The sequence below is a fragment of the Zosterops lateralis genome (genome assembly GCF_965231275.1).
Source record: "Zosterops lateralis genome assembly, chromosome: 6".
Classification (NCBI taxonomy): domain Eukaryota; kingdom Metazoa; phylum Chordata; class Aves; order Passeriformes; family Zosteropidae; genus Zosterops; species Zosterops lateralis.
In genome coordinates, this window is record NC_139761.1 from 44,583,472 (window position 1) to 44,598,794 (window position 15,323).

General features: G+C 39.6%; 1 protein-coding gene across 1 annotated transcript in view; it reads right to left on the bottom strand.

The window, feature by feature from the left end:
• LRP5 (LDL receptor related protein 5) overlaps window positions 1–15,323 on the bottom strand; it is a 130,964-nt gene that overhangs the window by 80,388 nt on the left and 35,253 nt on the right. Inside the window, exons 3-4 of the mRNA XM_083863891.1 lie at window positions 5,016–5,213; window positions 1,270–1,466 (exon numbers count right to left, since the gene is read on the bottom strand). Of these exons, the coding sequence (XP_083720017.1) occupies window positions 1,270–1,466; window positions 5,016–5,213 (395 nt within the window). The remainder of the gene's footprint in view (window positions 1–1,269; window positions 1,467–5,015; window positions 5,214–15,323) is intronic.

Sequence of the window (15,323 nt, forward strand, 5' to 3'; positions counted from 1 at the left end):
CTCACATCATATAAATCTCATTGGAATAACAAATGTTATCTTTAGGGAAGCAGGTTTTACAGTTGGCATAAAGAAGCCACTCCAAGTGGCAAGAGTATTTCCTCTGGACAAGACCTGATTCTTCCCAGAGCTACTCAACTATATACATTTTACAACACTGCTTTTAAATCCCATTCTCACAATCTTAAAAAAAAATCAAAACCTAGACCCGCTGCCACATAGAATCACATGCACATACAAAATATATGCAGCTCTAATCAATTTTCAATACTCTACTTCCTTTCAGGTAGCACCAGAGAATATATAGAAAAATAGGCACGTGTGTTCATATGAAAGCTCAAAACTAAAACCCTTCAATACTAAGACATTCACAAACTATTTGATAAGTATTGAAGATAACCATGATCAAGTCTGGACTTCAAAAATGGCACTTATAAGTAGAACATGAACATTATATATTTTGTGGCAATTTTACTTATTTAAAATAGGTAGTTATAAGCATTTCTTCCAGTTGTCTTTAAAGCAATGGCATTAAAAAGATGCCAGATAAGTTGGTACCGTTCTTGTTCAAATATTCCAAACCAAAAGAAGGCACTGAAGTACTGCACTGGATTTTGGATTTTGCTACCAACTGGGACAGTGAGTGAGCTCACACCAATTTAGGCTGGAATACTCAAAGCAAGATACAGGATTCAAGCATTTCTATCCTTAGCAACTGATGCCTTCGGAAGGCTGACCTGAAACAGAGACTGGACAGAGCTAGAGAATAAAATAGGTATTCATTGAAAAGCCTTTAGGGTACACCTTGGGCAGGACAAGAGCCTGACAGGGTTACACCCAGGGTGGACTAAAAATGGCCACAAAAAATGGTCATGAGGTCTTACACTTTTGTAAGTTTTGGTCCATTTCCATATTGGAGTTTAATTGTCCAATTACAGCTTCAGGTTATGAAGTCTCATCATTCCACCATTCAGTCCACCATTGCTCATGCTTTTGGGCCTGAAAGCTGTCCTTGGTCTTTAGCAGGAATAGGATTTGTTTGGTCTAACTACTCTGTGAAGAGAGCTCACTAGCACTTATTATGAGGCTCAGAACTACATCCCTAGGCAGCACAGAATCTGGAAAACATGAAAGCTAAAACTTAAGGCATCATAACTGACAAGTGTGCAAAACTTTGGAACCCCAGACTAACCCCTATATAGTGACTAAGGTTTTCCCTGCCAGATAAGCAGGAGCCATGCAGGGGGTTTGAGGGGAAGCAGGACATACAGTAGGGCTGCCGGTCCGGGCTCAGGACCTGGATGTCCATGGGGGAGTAGAGGGCAGACAGGATCTCTCTCCTCTTCTCTCCCGTCCGTTTGTTACAGGCGTGGATGGAGCGCGTCTGCCAGTCCGTCCAGTACAGAGTGTCCCCCGACAGCGTCAGAGCAAAGGGATGAGTGAGGCTGCCTTCAACAACCTTTTGCCTTTTTGGGAGAAAGAGAAAGGATTAAAAAATGGATTGCTTCCTGTTGTTACCACACTTTAAAAAAATCTGGCTCCATAGAAACTCGTGTAGGAACCATTGTCTTTCCAACAAATTCGTGGGACCAAGAGATTCACCTGGTGATAAAAGTGGCAAGCAGGCTGAAAAACTTGTAAAATAAGGTTTTACCCCTTCACAGCAATAAAGACACAAATATATGGGGTTTCAGAGCATCAAAGTATCTGATTCAGGCTCTACACTGACCCCTTAAGTTCCTTAACTTCAGGAGTTGTGCAAATATCCAAACACAAGTGACTTTTCAAGGAAACTTAGGTCCAAAGAGTACTCCTCTGATTAAAGCAGTATATGACATCTTTGCCCATAACTTCAGTTGCATTCAGTCTTTTCTTCTATCAGAAAAAGGCAGAAATGACCTATGAGTCTCATTAAATGATGCCTCTTAACTTTGTCTGCAGCAGAAATAAGTATTTTTCAGATTAATTTTTAATGTAGAGCAAAGGTCAGTTACACTTTTCATACAATTAAATATTTATAATTAAAACAAATCAGAAACATTTGAGATGTCTTTTCAATTACATACAGTCATACCTCCAAGAATTAGCTGAACTGAAAGCCAAAAAAACACAAGATGTTTCTAACATGTTCTCATGGGATCCCAAAATTTATACCTGGTGCAGTAAGTGTATATAATTTAGCTTTGAAGATATTTATTAAGCCAGAGAGAAGATTCTTGACAATTTCTCAGTCATAACACTGACACTCAATTTTCACAAAATCAATGCATTTTATGTATACACAAAGGTATGCACACACCTTTCAAGCCAGTGTTGTGACACAGCAAAGCATTATTCAAAATTTTTCATCATACAACTTTGAGAAAGCTGAAGTCTCACTATCATCCTGAAGGAAAATGAGAAGCCTTATTTTCTTATACCTGTATTAAATCTGCATTCAATTTATTTCCACTGAAGATATTTAAGGAAAAACAAGCTAATATTTGGCAGGGAAAAGACTGTGTTTCATTTTGAGCAGCACAGGTAATTATCTGCATTTTCCAGGGTAGAAGGGAATAAAAAGTACCCTGAAAATTCTTGATATATATTCAGACATGGACAAGTTTAAAACAGACTGATATAAGCACACAAGGCATATACGTGAGAAAACAAAATTAGTAATAAATTTTCTCTTCTTGAGATAAAATTGAAACTATTCTAAAAATTCTGTGCAATGACCAGTTCCTCTTACCACAAAACACAATAGAATAAATACAAATACTAATTTCTCTTTCCACTCTCACCATTGCTCTTTCCTCTTAACTAACAACAGCAGTGGCTGTATCCTAATATCATAACAGCTGTTTTCCAGTAAGTATTGCCCCTATTTCCATCATTCTTAGATATCAAGTCTCCCTTTCTCCTGTAATTACATCCCTTGAAATAGTTCCAGAAAATGTGGTTGCAAATTGAAGCTTGCTAAGAGGCAGATTGCTCCAGTAACATTAATCCACCACACAGAATGCAAATTTACTTTTTATTTGAATTTTGAGGTAATTCTGAGGGGATTCTGGTAAGGGAGGGGTGGAAGCATTTGAAACATCACAGATTTCTTTATTGTCATGTATGAGCGAAACTTGTTTGCTCCATGTTTAAGGAACAGAAACAACTCAAATTACCATCTAGTCTGAGCCCTTACTGAAGTACACCTTAGCACCAGAATCCAGGAGTGCCAAACTTCACAGACATCTGTTTCAACACTGATCAGTGGAATTGGAAAGGGAATAAATAAAAATTTAATTTAAAAGGAGTTATGATTAAGATTAATCTTCATGGTATTTTATCAATATCCGTAACACTTTAGGAGTTATTATGTTGGACAATACCTAAAAGTTCACGTGCAGTCAGACATCAGGAACTTCCAGAATGCACTCTGTATAGGAATATTCTGACCTCAAGCATGCATTTACATGCTCTAGCAGCAGAGTAGAATATGCAAGAGTGAGCTGATTTTTTCTTAATGCAAAATACATTATTTTTTCCTAAAATACTATTTGATTTATGGTTCAACAGAAATCTGCTTGAGACGTACAGCATTGATCTATCACAAAGTAATTTGGACAGATTACTGGAATTAGTGTATTCAAAGTCTTGCTCCCTTTCAGGGGGCCTTTCTCCACCTTAAAATGAGCAGAATAGATTTTACTTGCCAATTACAACTTCAAGATTTACACACATGTGCAAGTAAAGTCTGTACAATTTGTATGTGCATGAAAACAGCAGAAACAGCCAGGAAACCTCAAACTCTGCCACTCGCCCCCAAATCAGACAAACATATTCATGCTGAATTATACGAAAATCTTTCTTTCTGTCTACAGACCTGCAGTCAGACTGGAGCTACCACTGCCTTCCACAAAGGCCTTTTCCCTTGTCTCTCCTTCGGACTGTCAGTCAATACTTGTCACTTACTACAATGCCACCATTATCCAGCCCTTACACAGTGCTCTCAAAGGAACTTCAGAGCGTTTTATAAAGGATGTCAATATTGCTATTGCTCTTTTATGACTGTGAAAATCAGGCATAGAGTGCATCTCAGTTTAAAAAAAATGAAAAACACCATGGAAAATGTTTTTTTTGGGGGGAAAGGCACATTATTCTATGACACAGAAATGCATAAAATAGAACTCCTCCAACTTTTCACCAAGGCAAAACAATTTTATTGACACGGGCATTTAAAATGTTATGAAATCACAAAAATGAAAATGTCATTTAAAACTACCTGAAGACCAAAGCCAGACAACAATGCAGAGATTACTTTGGCAGGACATTTTACTGCATGTGACACTCACCCTTCAGGAGCAACACAACCTGCCCACTGAGCACTGCACAGAATTGAAGATGCAATCTCAAATGCCTAAGTCTGCCCTGCCTGAAGTGTCACTTCTCCATGTCTACAAAAGCCAAAACTTAACAGTACACTTGGACAGCAGCCACCAAAAAACTTCCACACTGTGCTTTCCAGCAAGCTTGAGGAAAATCTGCTTCCTAACTTCCTGTTGTCTGAAACAACCCAAAATTAGTTAATTAATAGGCATGACATAATGGACATCTTTAGATGGGGCCACAGACAAGTGTGTCTCAATGTGTATTTCTTGTTGGTAAAAAAAAAAAATAAAATTAACAATACTGTAAAATCCCAGTTACAAGTTAAATGTTATATTGTCTAGGGTCAAAAATAAGCATGTCCGACTATTTTCAAGACAAGTAAGAGCCTGTAAAAGAAGAATCCTGCTGTACAAAAAGGATGTGAACAGTCTATAATGAAATATTGATATAAATAGTCTTATTCTTAAAATGAGTTTTATAGTATGTGAGGTTATTTTTTGCAAGGCTATTAAGAACCACATTTAAAAAACCCAAATTTTTGCAGGTATTTGTGTTATTCTAGACTACTGGGGAAAAAAAGGTCTCATTTCAAAATGAACACAGAAAGTGAGAAATAACTTACACTTTATTATAGACTAAAGGAAGCTTACCTAAAGGATCCATCCAGATTTGCCCTATGAATGAAACTCAGTTTTGCATCAGCCCAGTAAAGTTTCTGCTCGTCGAGATCTATGGTGAGTCCATTTGGCCAGTAAATATCGGAGTCCACAATGATCTTCCTCATGCTGCTGTCCATTCCTGCCCGCTCTATCCGGGGTGTTTCACCCCAGTCAGTCCAGTACATGTACCTGAAAGAGACACACACACAAATGAAGCCACAAGACATGCTGGAATAGCAGCTCTTGGCAAAGCCTGGAATGGTACATACATACAGCAGAGTACAGACACCAATGTTTACTCCCAAATGTTTACTTTAGCACACTTATTAAAGTAAATCACCCAGGCCCACAGGGCACAAAGTAAGTCCTTCATTAAATCATCTCATAAGCTTTGCCTCTGTGTAATGTATTTACCATTCTCTTCCAATGCTGAGGAGTATCTGTTTATAAGCATTTACAACTGAGTACCATCCTTGTGTGGTCAGTTATTACAAGCTAATGTCCTAAATCAAATTCTGAAGCAACTAGTTACCTATCCAAGCAAACAGTGATTACAGTTTAACCTCCTTTTGCAAATCCATAGAGACAAAAAGAACAAAATCAAGTGTCCTGAAATTTGTTTCTGTCAAAATATAAATCATGAATCCATGAAGACTTAAAAAGACATTAAATTTTTGGATTTTTTTTTTTTTTAATCCCATTCCCAGGCAATTTAAGTAGCCTGAATAGACATAGCATGTACCAATTGGAAAGGATCAGATCAAAGTGTGGCAAATCACACAACATCTGCATGAAAAGTTGAGATTATACAGTTGCAGGAGAAATGGTCTGGAGAGAAGAGGTCAGCCAGTTCACAGCTGGTAAACATCATGAAGCATCATATATCCTGCTTGCAAGTTTGACATGCAAACACAACACAGCCAACTCCTAGCACAGCTGCCTCTGGCCAGTCAGAGAAGTGACACTGCTTTCTCAATGCCACGACAGCCATTTGGGGCATGGGCTGTGTGAGAAAGCCTTTGCCCTGAGGCTGCTCTCAAACATAACCAGGTGTCTGTGCACTGGACCCATCACCTCCCCAGGTTCCCCAGTGTTAGATCAACAGGAGCACCAGCTGGGCACGGACACTGAGCTGCATCTGAGCTAAGCCTTCCCAACACTGGAGCTCCAGAAAAGCACGGTAAAGAGACATCTACTCAGTCCTGCACAATGCTTAGCCAGATGTTTCATAACCTGGATTGTCCTAGACCCAAGGCTGCCCTGAAGACAGCACTTGCTACGCAATCACTGTAGGAAGCACGAAGGAAGTAAACGAATGTGGATTGTGGAAACACACTCATACAAACAAAGCCTCATGCTTTACTTTATGAGAGAGAATGTTGTCCACTTCAGGGATGATGTAGGGACTACATTTGTAATTGCTGTCATTCTCCTCTGCAGGGTGGTCTCCCCTTCACAGCACAAGATCCTGCTGCAAACTGCAGAGGCTCTGGAGCTGCTTTACCTGCAGCTGGGGGCCATCATTTCAGCCAAGGAACAGACAGCTCTACAGTTATCACCAACAAATGTCCCTCCCAACACACTTGATCTTAAAATGCTCTGATCTCCATGTGCATCCTCCACCCCAATTTAGGCAGATCTCCAGTTCCGGGGCAGTCACAGCACCTACACTGCAGCACATATAACCATGAGCAGTCTACCCTACTGAAGAGGGGAATATAGATAACCATACAGATAGAGAGATAGATAGATAGAAATTGCTCACTTGTATCACAACCCACATACACCTGAGTGTGAGGGTCAAACAAGTTTTCTAGTTGAAATAAAAAACTTCCACGCAGGTGAGTCCCCATCAGGTTCTGCAATAGCTCACGTTAGGGTAGCTGAGGCACAATCATGTCCCCAGATGCCTTCCCAAAGCTTCCTCAGCTCCAGGATAGACTGACTGCTCCTGAAGAAACAGCAGCAGTAGCTGAGAGCTGCCCCAGTTCACAGGATAACCTATGAATGTAAATTGCCACTCATTTTGGTTTTCCTTAGCAAGTCAGGCTGTAATTTGTGGCAACTCAGACTGTGTGGGGAAGCAGCTATTGACAAACAACTAAAGACAGAGAAAAGCAGACATAAAAAACCTGTCTGCACAACCAGCTGCTGAATCACACTGTGAAGCTGATATGGCCAAATCAGGCCATATCAGTTGGCCATCAATTGGTCAGGTCAAATCAGTTGTCTGATCCAGCTCATCTGCACTAGCTTGTACCACCTGCACCCAACTCTACAGGAATAAAAACAGACAAAAGATAGACTGCTCAATGAGGAAAAATGTGGCTATTAGAAGTGATTTTGGGCCAAATCATGTGGCTATTGAAATGTATAATGCAGACTAAAAAAGAGCTTAGACCAAAATGAAAAATCCCATGAAAATTACCTAGAAGAAAAAACAAAGGAGACAAAACTAGCTAACCTTTAAAGCAGGTTTAAAAGATGAAAAAAACCCCAAACCTATATTATCATGGAACAAGATTCCTCTCTTCAAGCCTTCCATAAAAATTTCAGCCTGCACTCTCAATGCATTCAGATGAAGGAAAAAAAAAATTCTGTAAACCAAAGGGCCCTCATGGCTTTTCTATTATATTAATGGAGCTCCAACTCAAGAGCTTCCTCCCAAAATATAGTGTTGTTTAATTTCATAGGTGATGTGTGTTTACTCTTAGCCTCACAGAGACTGCTGTAAAAAAGTAGTACTTCAAAATTCACAAACTTGCATGTCTATATTTCAGCTCATTACCAGGCACCAAGCTCAATGCTATTCAAAGGTTTAACACTACGTGGTATTAGCAAAGTAACTGCACCACAGAGGAAGAATTGAGCAGGATGAAGATGCACTTAGGCAACATGGAAAACAATCTGAATGCAGGCAGCCTTTTTCCAAAGCACTTCTCTCCCAGCTGGACTTTTTTAAAGCAACATACCCTGTCACCACTTTGTCCTGACTACAGTTTTCCCTCAAGTATCCTAAAGCTGAACTTCTCAGTGAACTTTTCAGAGTATACTGAGTCTCTGCACTAATCAAACACCTAAAGAGCTAAAGGTTTCCTTCCCTCTGTGTGCTCCACAGAATCCCTGTGGTCCATCACAAGGAGCTCATGCCAAGCCATGGAACAACAAATACAATTTTTGCCTCCATTTAACCTCCCTCTCCTTTCCAAAGAGGCTTCTGTCCTTTCATCAGGCAGCAGGTGCTGAATTGCCAGGAATTCTAGGAAATTTGCTCTGGTTTGGGGATCTCTCAGCACATCAAGACCCTGAACTGGGAGTTTAGAAATCAATGTGAGAAGAGATCAGCTGCTCCTGCAGCAGGACTGATCTTCTCTGGTCTAAGTGAGCTCATTTATAACCATGCCACTGGCAAATGGAGCACTTCTTCCCTGATGCCCACTCCTGGTGTTGGCATCAGCATTCTACAAGGAAACAAAATGAGAAACCCCAAAGCCTTTCAGTTACCTCTAGCAAATGATCAGTCTTCCCAGTGTTCCTCCAGCAGTGGTGTTTAAACAGAAGGAGCAAATAAAGTCAGCAACCAGCCAGCTGAGGCCACCAGAGAAAGGCATTTCTCATCAACTCCCCCTAGGCAAGTCACTCACCTTTGACTCCAAAATTAGCTAGGGCAATCCTCTCCATCTCTCTTCTTCCACCCTTCTCCACCCTGACATCTAGGCTCTATTGACATTTTTTGGCAGCACAAGGCACAACACAGCACTGGACATGAGATTCGAACAGGCCATAAAATGTCATGTTTTAACTGCCCGTCTGTGAGGGATTTTCAAGAATGCACAAAGTGTCGAGTTTTCCCCTTTTTTGCCCTCCTCTATTTTGAGTGACAAAACTAGTTCAAACAAAGTTAAAAATACAGTGTCCTGGCTGGAACACAGAGTCACCTGAAGACAGAAATTTTGTTGCACAATTTATAAATCCTGGAGAGAAGAAAACCCATGGTTATTATGGAAAAAATGGCACAAGCTTAGCCAAACCAGCACTGCAAACTTAACTGGAACAGTGGTAAGAGAAAATTCTGGGGCAGCAGGAAAGCTTCCTTGATATGATTTGTGATGGAAAAAAAAGACAAAGGCTAAATCTCCTTGAAATAATCCATGGATCTGATTAAAAATATTAGTCGCCTGTGAAAAGTAATGAAATCTGCTTGCACTAGCTAGTTCATCAGAGAAAGAATATGACAGGAAAAACAGTGGAGAAACTAAAGATTTGGGTAACGTCATTAAGTAATCATTAGGCCTTACAGCTTGCATCTTCCAAATGCCTCCAGTGTAGAGGATCAATTCTTACACAAAGAACAGACACTTTTGATTGGAACTTTATGGACAGGGGGACAAAATGGCAAAAAGCTCCAAGTGGCTTCTGAGAGAAAGAAATCAGTCTGCATGCTGCATACAGTTTGTATGTAGGAACTGATTTGATTCATCCTGGTTTGAATTAACCTTAATCCAGGAGCCTGGAGTGATAACTGACTTAAGGGGAAAAAAAATAAAAAGCCTTCCTAAATTTATTTTTTAAAGAATGTTTAAGAGTCCACATCTTTTATGGATCTCAATTAAAAACAAGCACTTTTAAACAGTCAAGATATCATCGATGCTTCTGGGACAAATGACCGTTCAGGACTGCATGTTTTTGTTTTTCAAATAGAACCTATTTTCAAGCGTCCAATATATTAACAATCCCTATCATTTTAATCTCATCATTTAAAAAAAAACTCCAGTATTTAGTCCAGATAACATTTCAGAAAAATAAGTAGACTAAGCAAAGAATCTCAGTCTGCTACTACCTGTGCTATTATGCCTCCCAGTTTTTGAAGCCAGCTGAAAAGATGCACACTGAATAACAATGAAGAGCCCAAGGCAGGCATTTGGGTAGTTGTTTTTTGTTTGTTTGGTTGGTTCATTTTCTTGGTGGTGGTGGTGTTTTTAAATGTAAATTACAGAGTTTTAAATACCCCTGGGCCACGACATGCCATAACAATTGTAAGACACTAAAAATATCAAAACCAGTATCTTTGTACACATTAGATCGATCACATTTTAGGACTGAGATCTGGCATCTGAGGAGTTTTATATCCCACTTGCATTGCAACAGGTCAATAAAAGTCTAACAGCAGTGAGACTGTGAAAGAAAATGAAAACGAAAACATGAATTCCTAAAGAGCTAATGAGAGAAAAGAAGCCCTTGTGAGCAGAATCCACTGCTAAGCAGCTATCACAAATCAATACTCTTAAACAAAAAAACAACCAAGCAGCACTACAGAAGCTCTAAACAAACAGCAGACCATGGACAAGCTTGTGGGTTACTTTATTTAGTTCTTCAGAGATACTTAAGTGTCTTCTCCCCATTGCTGGTTTTAAACCTTAACTCCAGACTTTCAAGGCAGAAAGGAAGGAGGGGAAGGGTGAAAAAGAGACTGACATCAAATAATAATTTCACAGGGCTGGCACCATTTCTGTCCCTAAACTGAACTGCACTTTGCTACACCAAAGAAACCAGCTGGAACAAAGCAGAGCAAAAGCCAAAGCTCCATCAAACCCATGATGTAAATTTATACTTTCTTCTGAACACACAGCCACTAACAGTCCATCCACTCCAGCAGTCAGAAGCACCAGACCCAAGAGAGCACATAAAATTCATTTACTGCTCTATATGTAAGCACAGTAGCTGCAAGCTTCACAACCAACCTTTCTAGTCAGAACTTAATTAAATGCAATTCAACTGCAGACAACAAGTGAGAGAGTTTTGGCACATAAATTACCACATTGAATCAGAGCTTAAATGGTGCTTCCATCCTATCAGAAGAACGGGACTGAAAATCACCTTGCAAAAACAATCAGATTTCGAAGTTGGCAAACTGCACCCCAGTGGGGTTTTTTGTTGGCTTTGTTTTTGGGTGGGTTTTTTTTGTTGCTGTTGGTTGGTTAGTTGGTTTGTTTTCTTTCCCCTGCTTAACTCATTTTAAAATTCCAGGTGCAGGAGCAAAGCCAGGATGAAGACCATATTTCCCCTCAGTTTTAAAGCTGCAGGTCATTTCTCATTTCCTGGTGCTTCACGTCTCTTGTCATTTTCACAAAGATTAGAAATCAGGGTTGTGCCCTCCAAGAGCAGCTGATCAGCCATCTGAGCTGGAAGGTATCACAGACATAATAAAAAGCAGTCAACGTTGCCCAAACACTTTTTCCATCTCCCAAAATGCAGTACAGTTGCCAAACCTTACATAACCTGCTTACACAAAAGGGGCCAGTTGTACAGACGATATAAATCAGTACAAACTTCTCCAATTTCAACAATGCTCTTGAACTTATACAAGCCCATGGCACAAAACAGGAGTTTACAGGAAATTGCCATGAAGTTTAGATTCCTGCACATTTAAAACGTACTTCCCCCTTCCCACCTTTAAAGCTACAAAAACTCCCAACTGTTTACAGAAGAAAAGAATGTCTATCTCACATAGCATTAAGCTGCAAATTGCTTACTCAAATTACCTCTTTTCTTCTTGTTTTCAAGCACTGAATTTTGAGACCTGGATATTCTTGACAAAATCATTACATCAAACCCAAAAATATGCTGCAGCAGGTAATCGTTACAACTAACCACACAGCATTCAAAAATGTGTACCAAGCAAACAAAATCCTTGAGAATCAGCCTTCTCCACAACAGTTTTCCTAAATGTCTTTTATTCCAATTTATTATTTTAAAACACACACTGATAAGATGTCCCTAATGATCTCTGTGGCCCTTTGATGGGCTCACCCCAGGATGTCCACGTCTCTCTCCTGCTGAGGAGCCCAGAACTGGGCACAGCACTTCAAGGGTGGTTTCAGCAGCACTGAGCAGAGAGGGAAGTTCTTGACCTGATGGCAGCACTCCTCCTGATGAAGCCCTGGAGTGCTGTTGGCTTTCTTGACAGCAAGGGTCTATTGCTCTCTCATAGTCAGTCCACTGACCACAGGTCCCCTTCTTTGTTCACAAAATGTGATTTATTTTAGAAATGGGAAAAATAGTCCAAACTTCACTACATTCAACCCATTTTAAGACACACTGCAGACACTAAAAATTCCGGGTATCCTTGTATGAAAAAGTGCAGAATGAACTGCTGAATTCACTATCAGCTTGTGAGTCACGACTTAACTACATCTACCTGAAGTTAAGCCTAGATTTCTTCCTCTCTCCATATGGAAACTCTGAATTAAAACATATTGGGACATTTTAAAAAAATTCTTTCTACACATTGTACTGACTCAGTGGAAGATGAACAACAGTAATCCAACTGTGTAAGTCAGGTGCTGGTGGCTCTCTTACTCACAGATCTCACAATTGCTCTTAAACATTTAGCTCAAACCAACACATTTTACGTTTCACTGTGCTGATGCACTTTAATTCAATGTTTATGGAAAGGTACACTCCAACTACAGACAGGAATTTGTCAAGGCATACAATTGAAGCGTGTCCCTTTGCATCCTTGTAAATTCAAACACCATAACAAAGAAAACCCTGAGAACACTCTCCACACACAGGTTACATGGAAAAATTCTTACTTCAGCTTATACTAATGCTTAACTTTACATGAAAAAAAAAAATTAGAAACATGTTTTGATTTAAACCAAAGCAACTCATTCATGACAAACAGAATAGTGCCTGCCCAACCAGACCAACATGTCGTATGTGCAGCTATAAAATGCACCCAATTTAGTCATCTAATCAAAGAGCTTCCATCACCTCGTTGGCCCCAAAACATTCCTGACTTCCCCCAAGAAACCACTGCGACACATGCTGGCACAAGGACAACTGAAGCCATCCTGTTGTTCTTTCTCTTCCCTCAAGAAATGGTGTAGAAATTTAGAAGATAAAAATAGAATTCCCAAACTTAGTAAGACTAAGTGTGTACAGGTCAAAGAAGTATCAAGTCTCCAGGACCCAGGATGGAGGAATCACAGAATCTGTAGCAAAAGAAGAGTGCAAACAGGGGAGGGAGATCAATGAGGTTTTTAAGGAAGTCTACACATTTCTACCTCTTTCCCACACAATTTTGGGGGGTAGGGGAGAAGTAAATCACTTTTTTTCCATCATCTCTGAACAGGCAGGTCTGCTCTCAAATGAAGCAAAAGGTCCTTGAAAAATATATGCCCTTTAGTTGTATCTATGAGCAGGAAAAGGGAGAAATAAGCAGAGGAGACTAATGAACTATTTAAAGAAAGGCTGTCACCATCAAGGACAATCATCTGAAAATTAGAGTAAATAACAATTCCCACAAAAACTTTAAGTTTCTTATGCATGAGACTATTTGCAGCTATTTGGAGACACATATCAAAAGCTTTCCAAGTCCCAGAAATTACAGCCATACCAAGATACTGGATATGACTGTGAACCAATTTTACAGTTGAGTACTTTTCTTTTATTTTAAGATAATAATCGTGCTACTCATATATTACAGAGTTTCAAATAACTAACCAAAAGCTTTAAAATAATTTTTATACTTGCAATTAATTACTAACTAGAAACACACAGGATATAAACTAATCTCTAGCTTTCAGGCAGCAATAAGCACGTTTCACTCAAAAACCGGGCACCTTCTGCATTTTAACCAAGCAGCCACGAGTTGGGGTTTCTAAAGAGTACAGTCTTTACTCAGAGGATGTTTCTTGCTTTTCTTCTCCACCACTTGCAATAGTCTCAAGTTTTTCTTCAGTGTTCCCTCTCCTCTCAACTACTCCAAAGAAGATTAAGACCAGAAGATACACTGCTTAAAAGATGTCATCATTCATGCTTATTTGTATCAAAAGCCTCAGTCTACTGCAGCTCATACAGATCCAAATAATTTCAACACAGCAGGCCAATATGCTTAACCGTCAGTACCTGCCATGCTGCTGTGCGGGACCAAGGTCCTGGTCAATCATCAGTAAACACCACTGCAGTCTGGAGTGCTGATATAAACACAGTTGTGAGTTAGAAAAGCTCTAGGTCTGGTTCATGGCTTTGCTGTGACACTGAGGAAACACTGGATTAACAAATAGGCATGTCTGAGGCTTTTAATTTTAGACTCTGAACTGAAAGCTTTCTAATTGTGATAGCTGTCCCTTCTATATCCATTTTTTAATATCCCATTTGGTGCATTTATCATCTAATCCTTTCTTCAGTGCCAAATACACTTAAAGTCAATGACAGCCACTGCTTGCAGATTTTGGCTAATTTGCCATAAGCAACCTGAGGCAATGGCTAAACTAGGCTATGGCACACACTCCCTTAATGCTGTTCAGACATGATTAGACTTGTTTTAATCTCTAAACTAATAGCCATTCTGCAGAATGCCAAAACAGATTATTTATTTTTAGTACTCAGTATTTTTTTTCCTTATTGCTGCATTCTAATTTGTATCTTATTTCCTTCCCCTGAAGCCTTGCTATTGCAAAAGGGGAAGATTGCTCCATAAATGAAGTCAGCCTGTGGTGGTCCACTGGCAACCAGCACTGCCTCTGCCAACAGCCCCACACCAGGCCATGAAAGACTTTTTAAGAATTAAAACGAGGGAGGAAATGTAGACAGAAGTTTGCAGTTTTCATTCAGTCACTCAAAACAGTTCAAAGGTCCTTATTCTCCTCTTTAACAAACACCATTTCTACAGATCCCACCAGAGTTAGCAGGCCAGCTCAAGTATGGCAAAATCAACAACCCCAGTGACTACACCAAATGATGACTGTGGTTATACCCACACCAAAAAACCCACAAGACAGCACACCTTTTCTTGAGGCAAGCAATTTTTATCTTTCCTTAAAATAACCATTTCACAGATGTCTCATTTAGTTCTTTGTGCTTCAGCAAGCAGAGGGGGCAGAAATTTCTCAAGCATTACTGTCTGCTAAGTGAGTCAAGCTATAGAAAATAAAGCCTGAACTTGGACAGTAAGCTCACTCCAGAAGGCAATACAGCAGCCATCACACAAGTAGGAACAAATTCAAGATTTATATTAACCAAAGTAAATATCTCTAACACAACACAGACTTTAATAATGTGAACTAACTACTTCATTAAGCACTTAGTGAAAATCAGATATGAGAATCATGGATATGCTACAGATCCTCAGAATCAGAGCCCTGTGTTATATGGAGAAGGTAGCAGCCTTGAGATTATTATGTCATAGATTTAATGGCCCTTGTCAACACACATTTTAGGGTGTTCAGATCTAAGACCTTCGCTACAGGACTGAGAATTAAACCATTTGTTTTGGCTACTCATTCATGCATT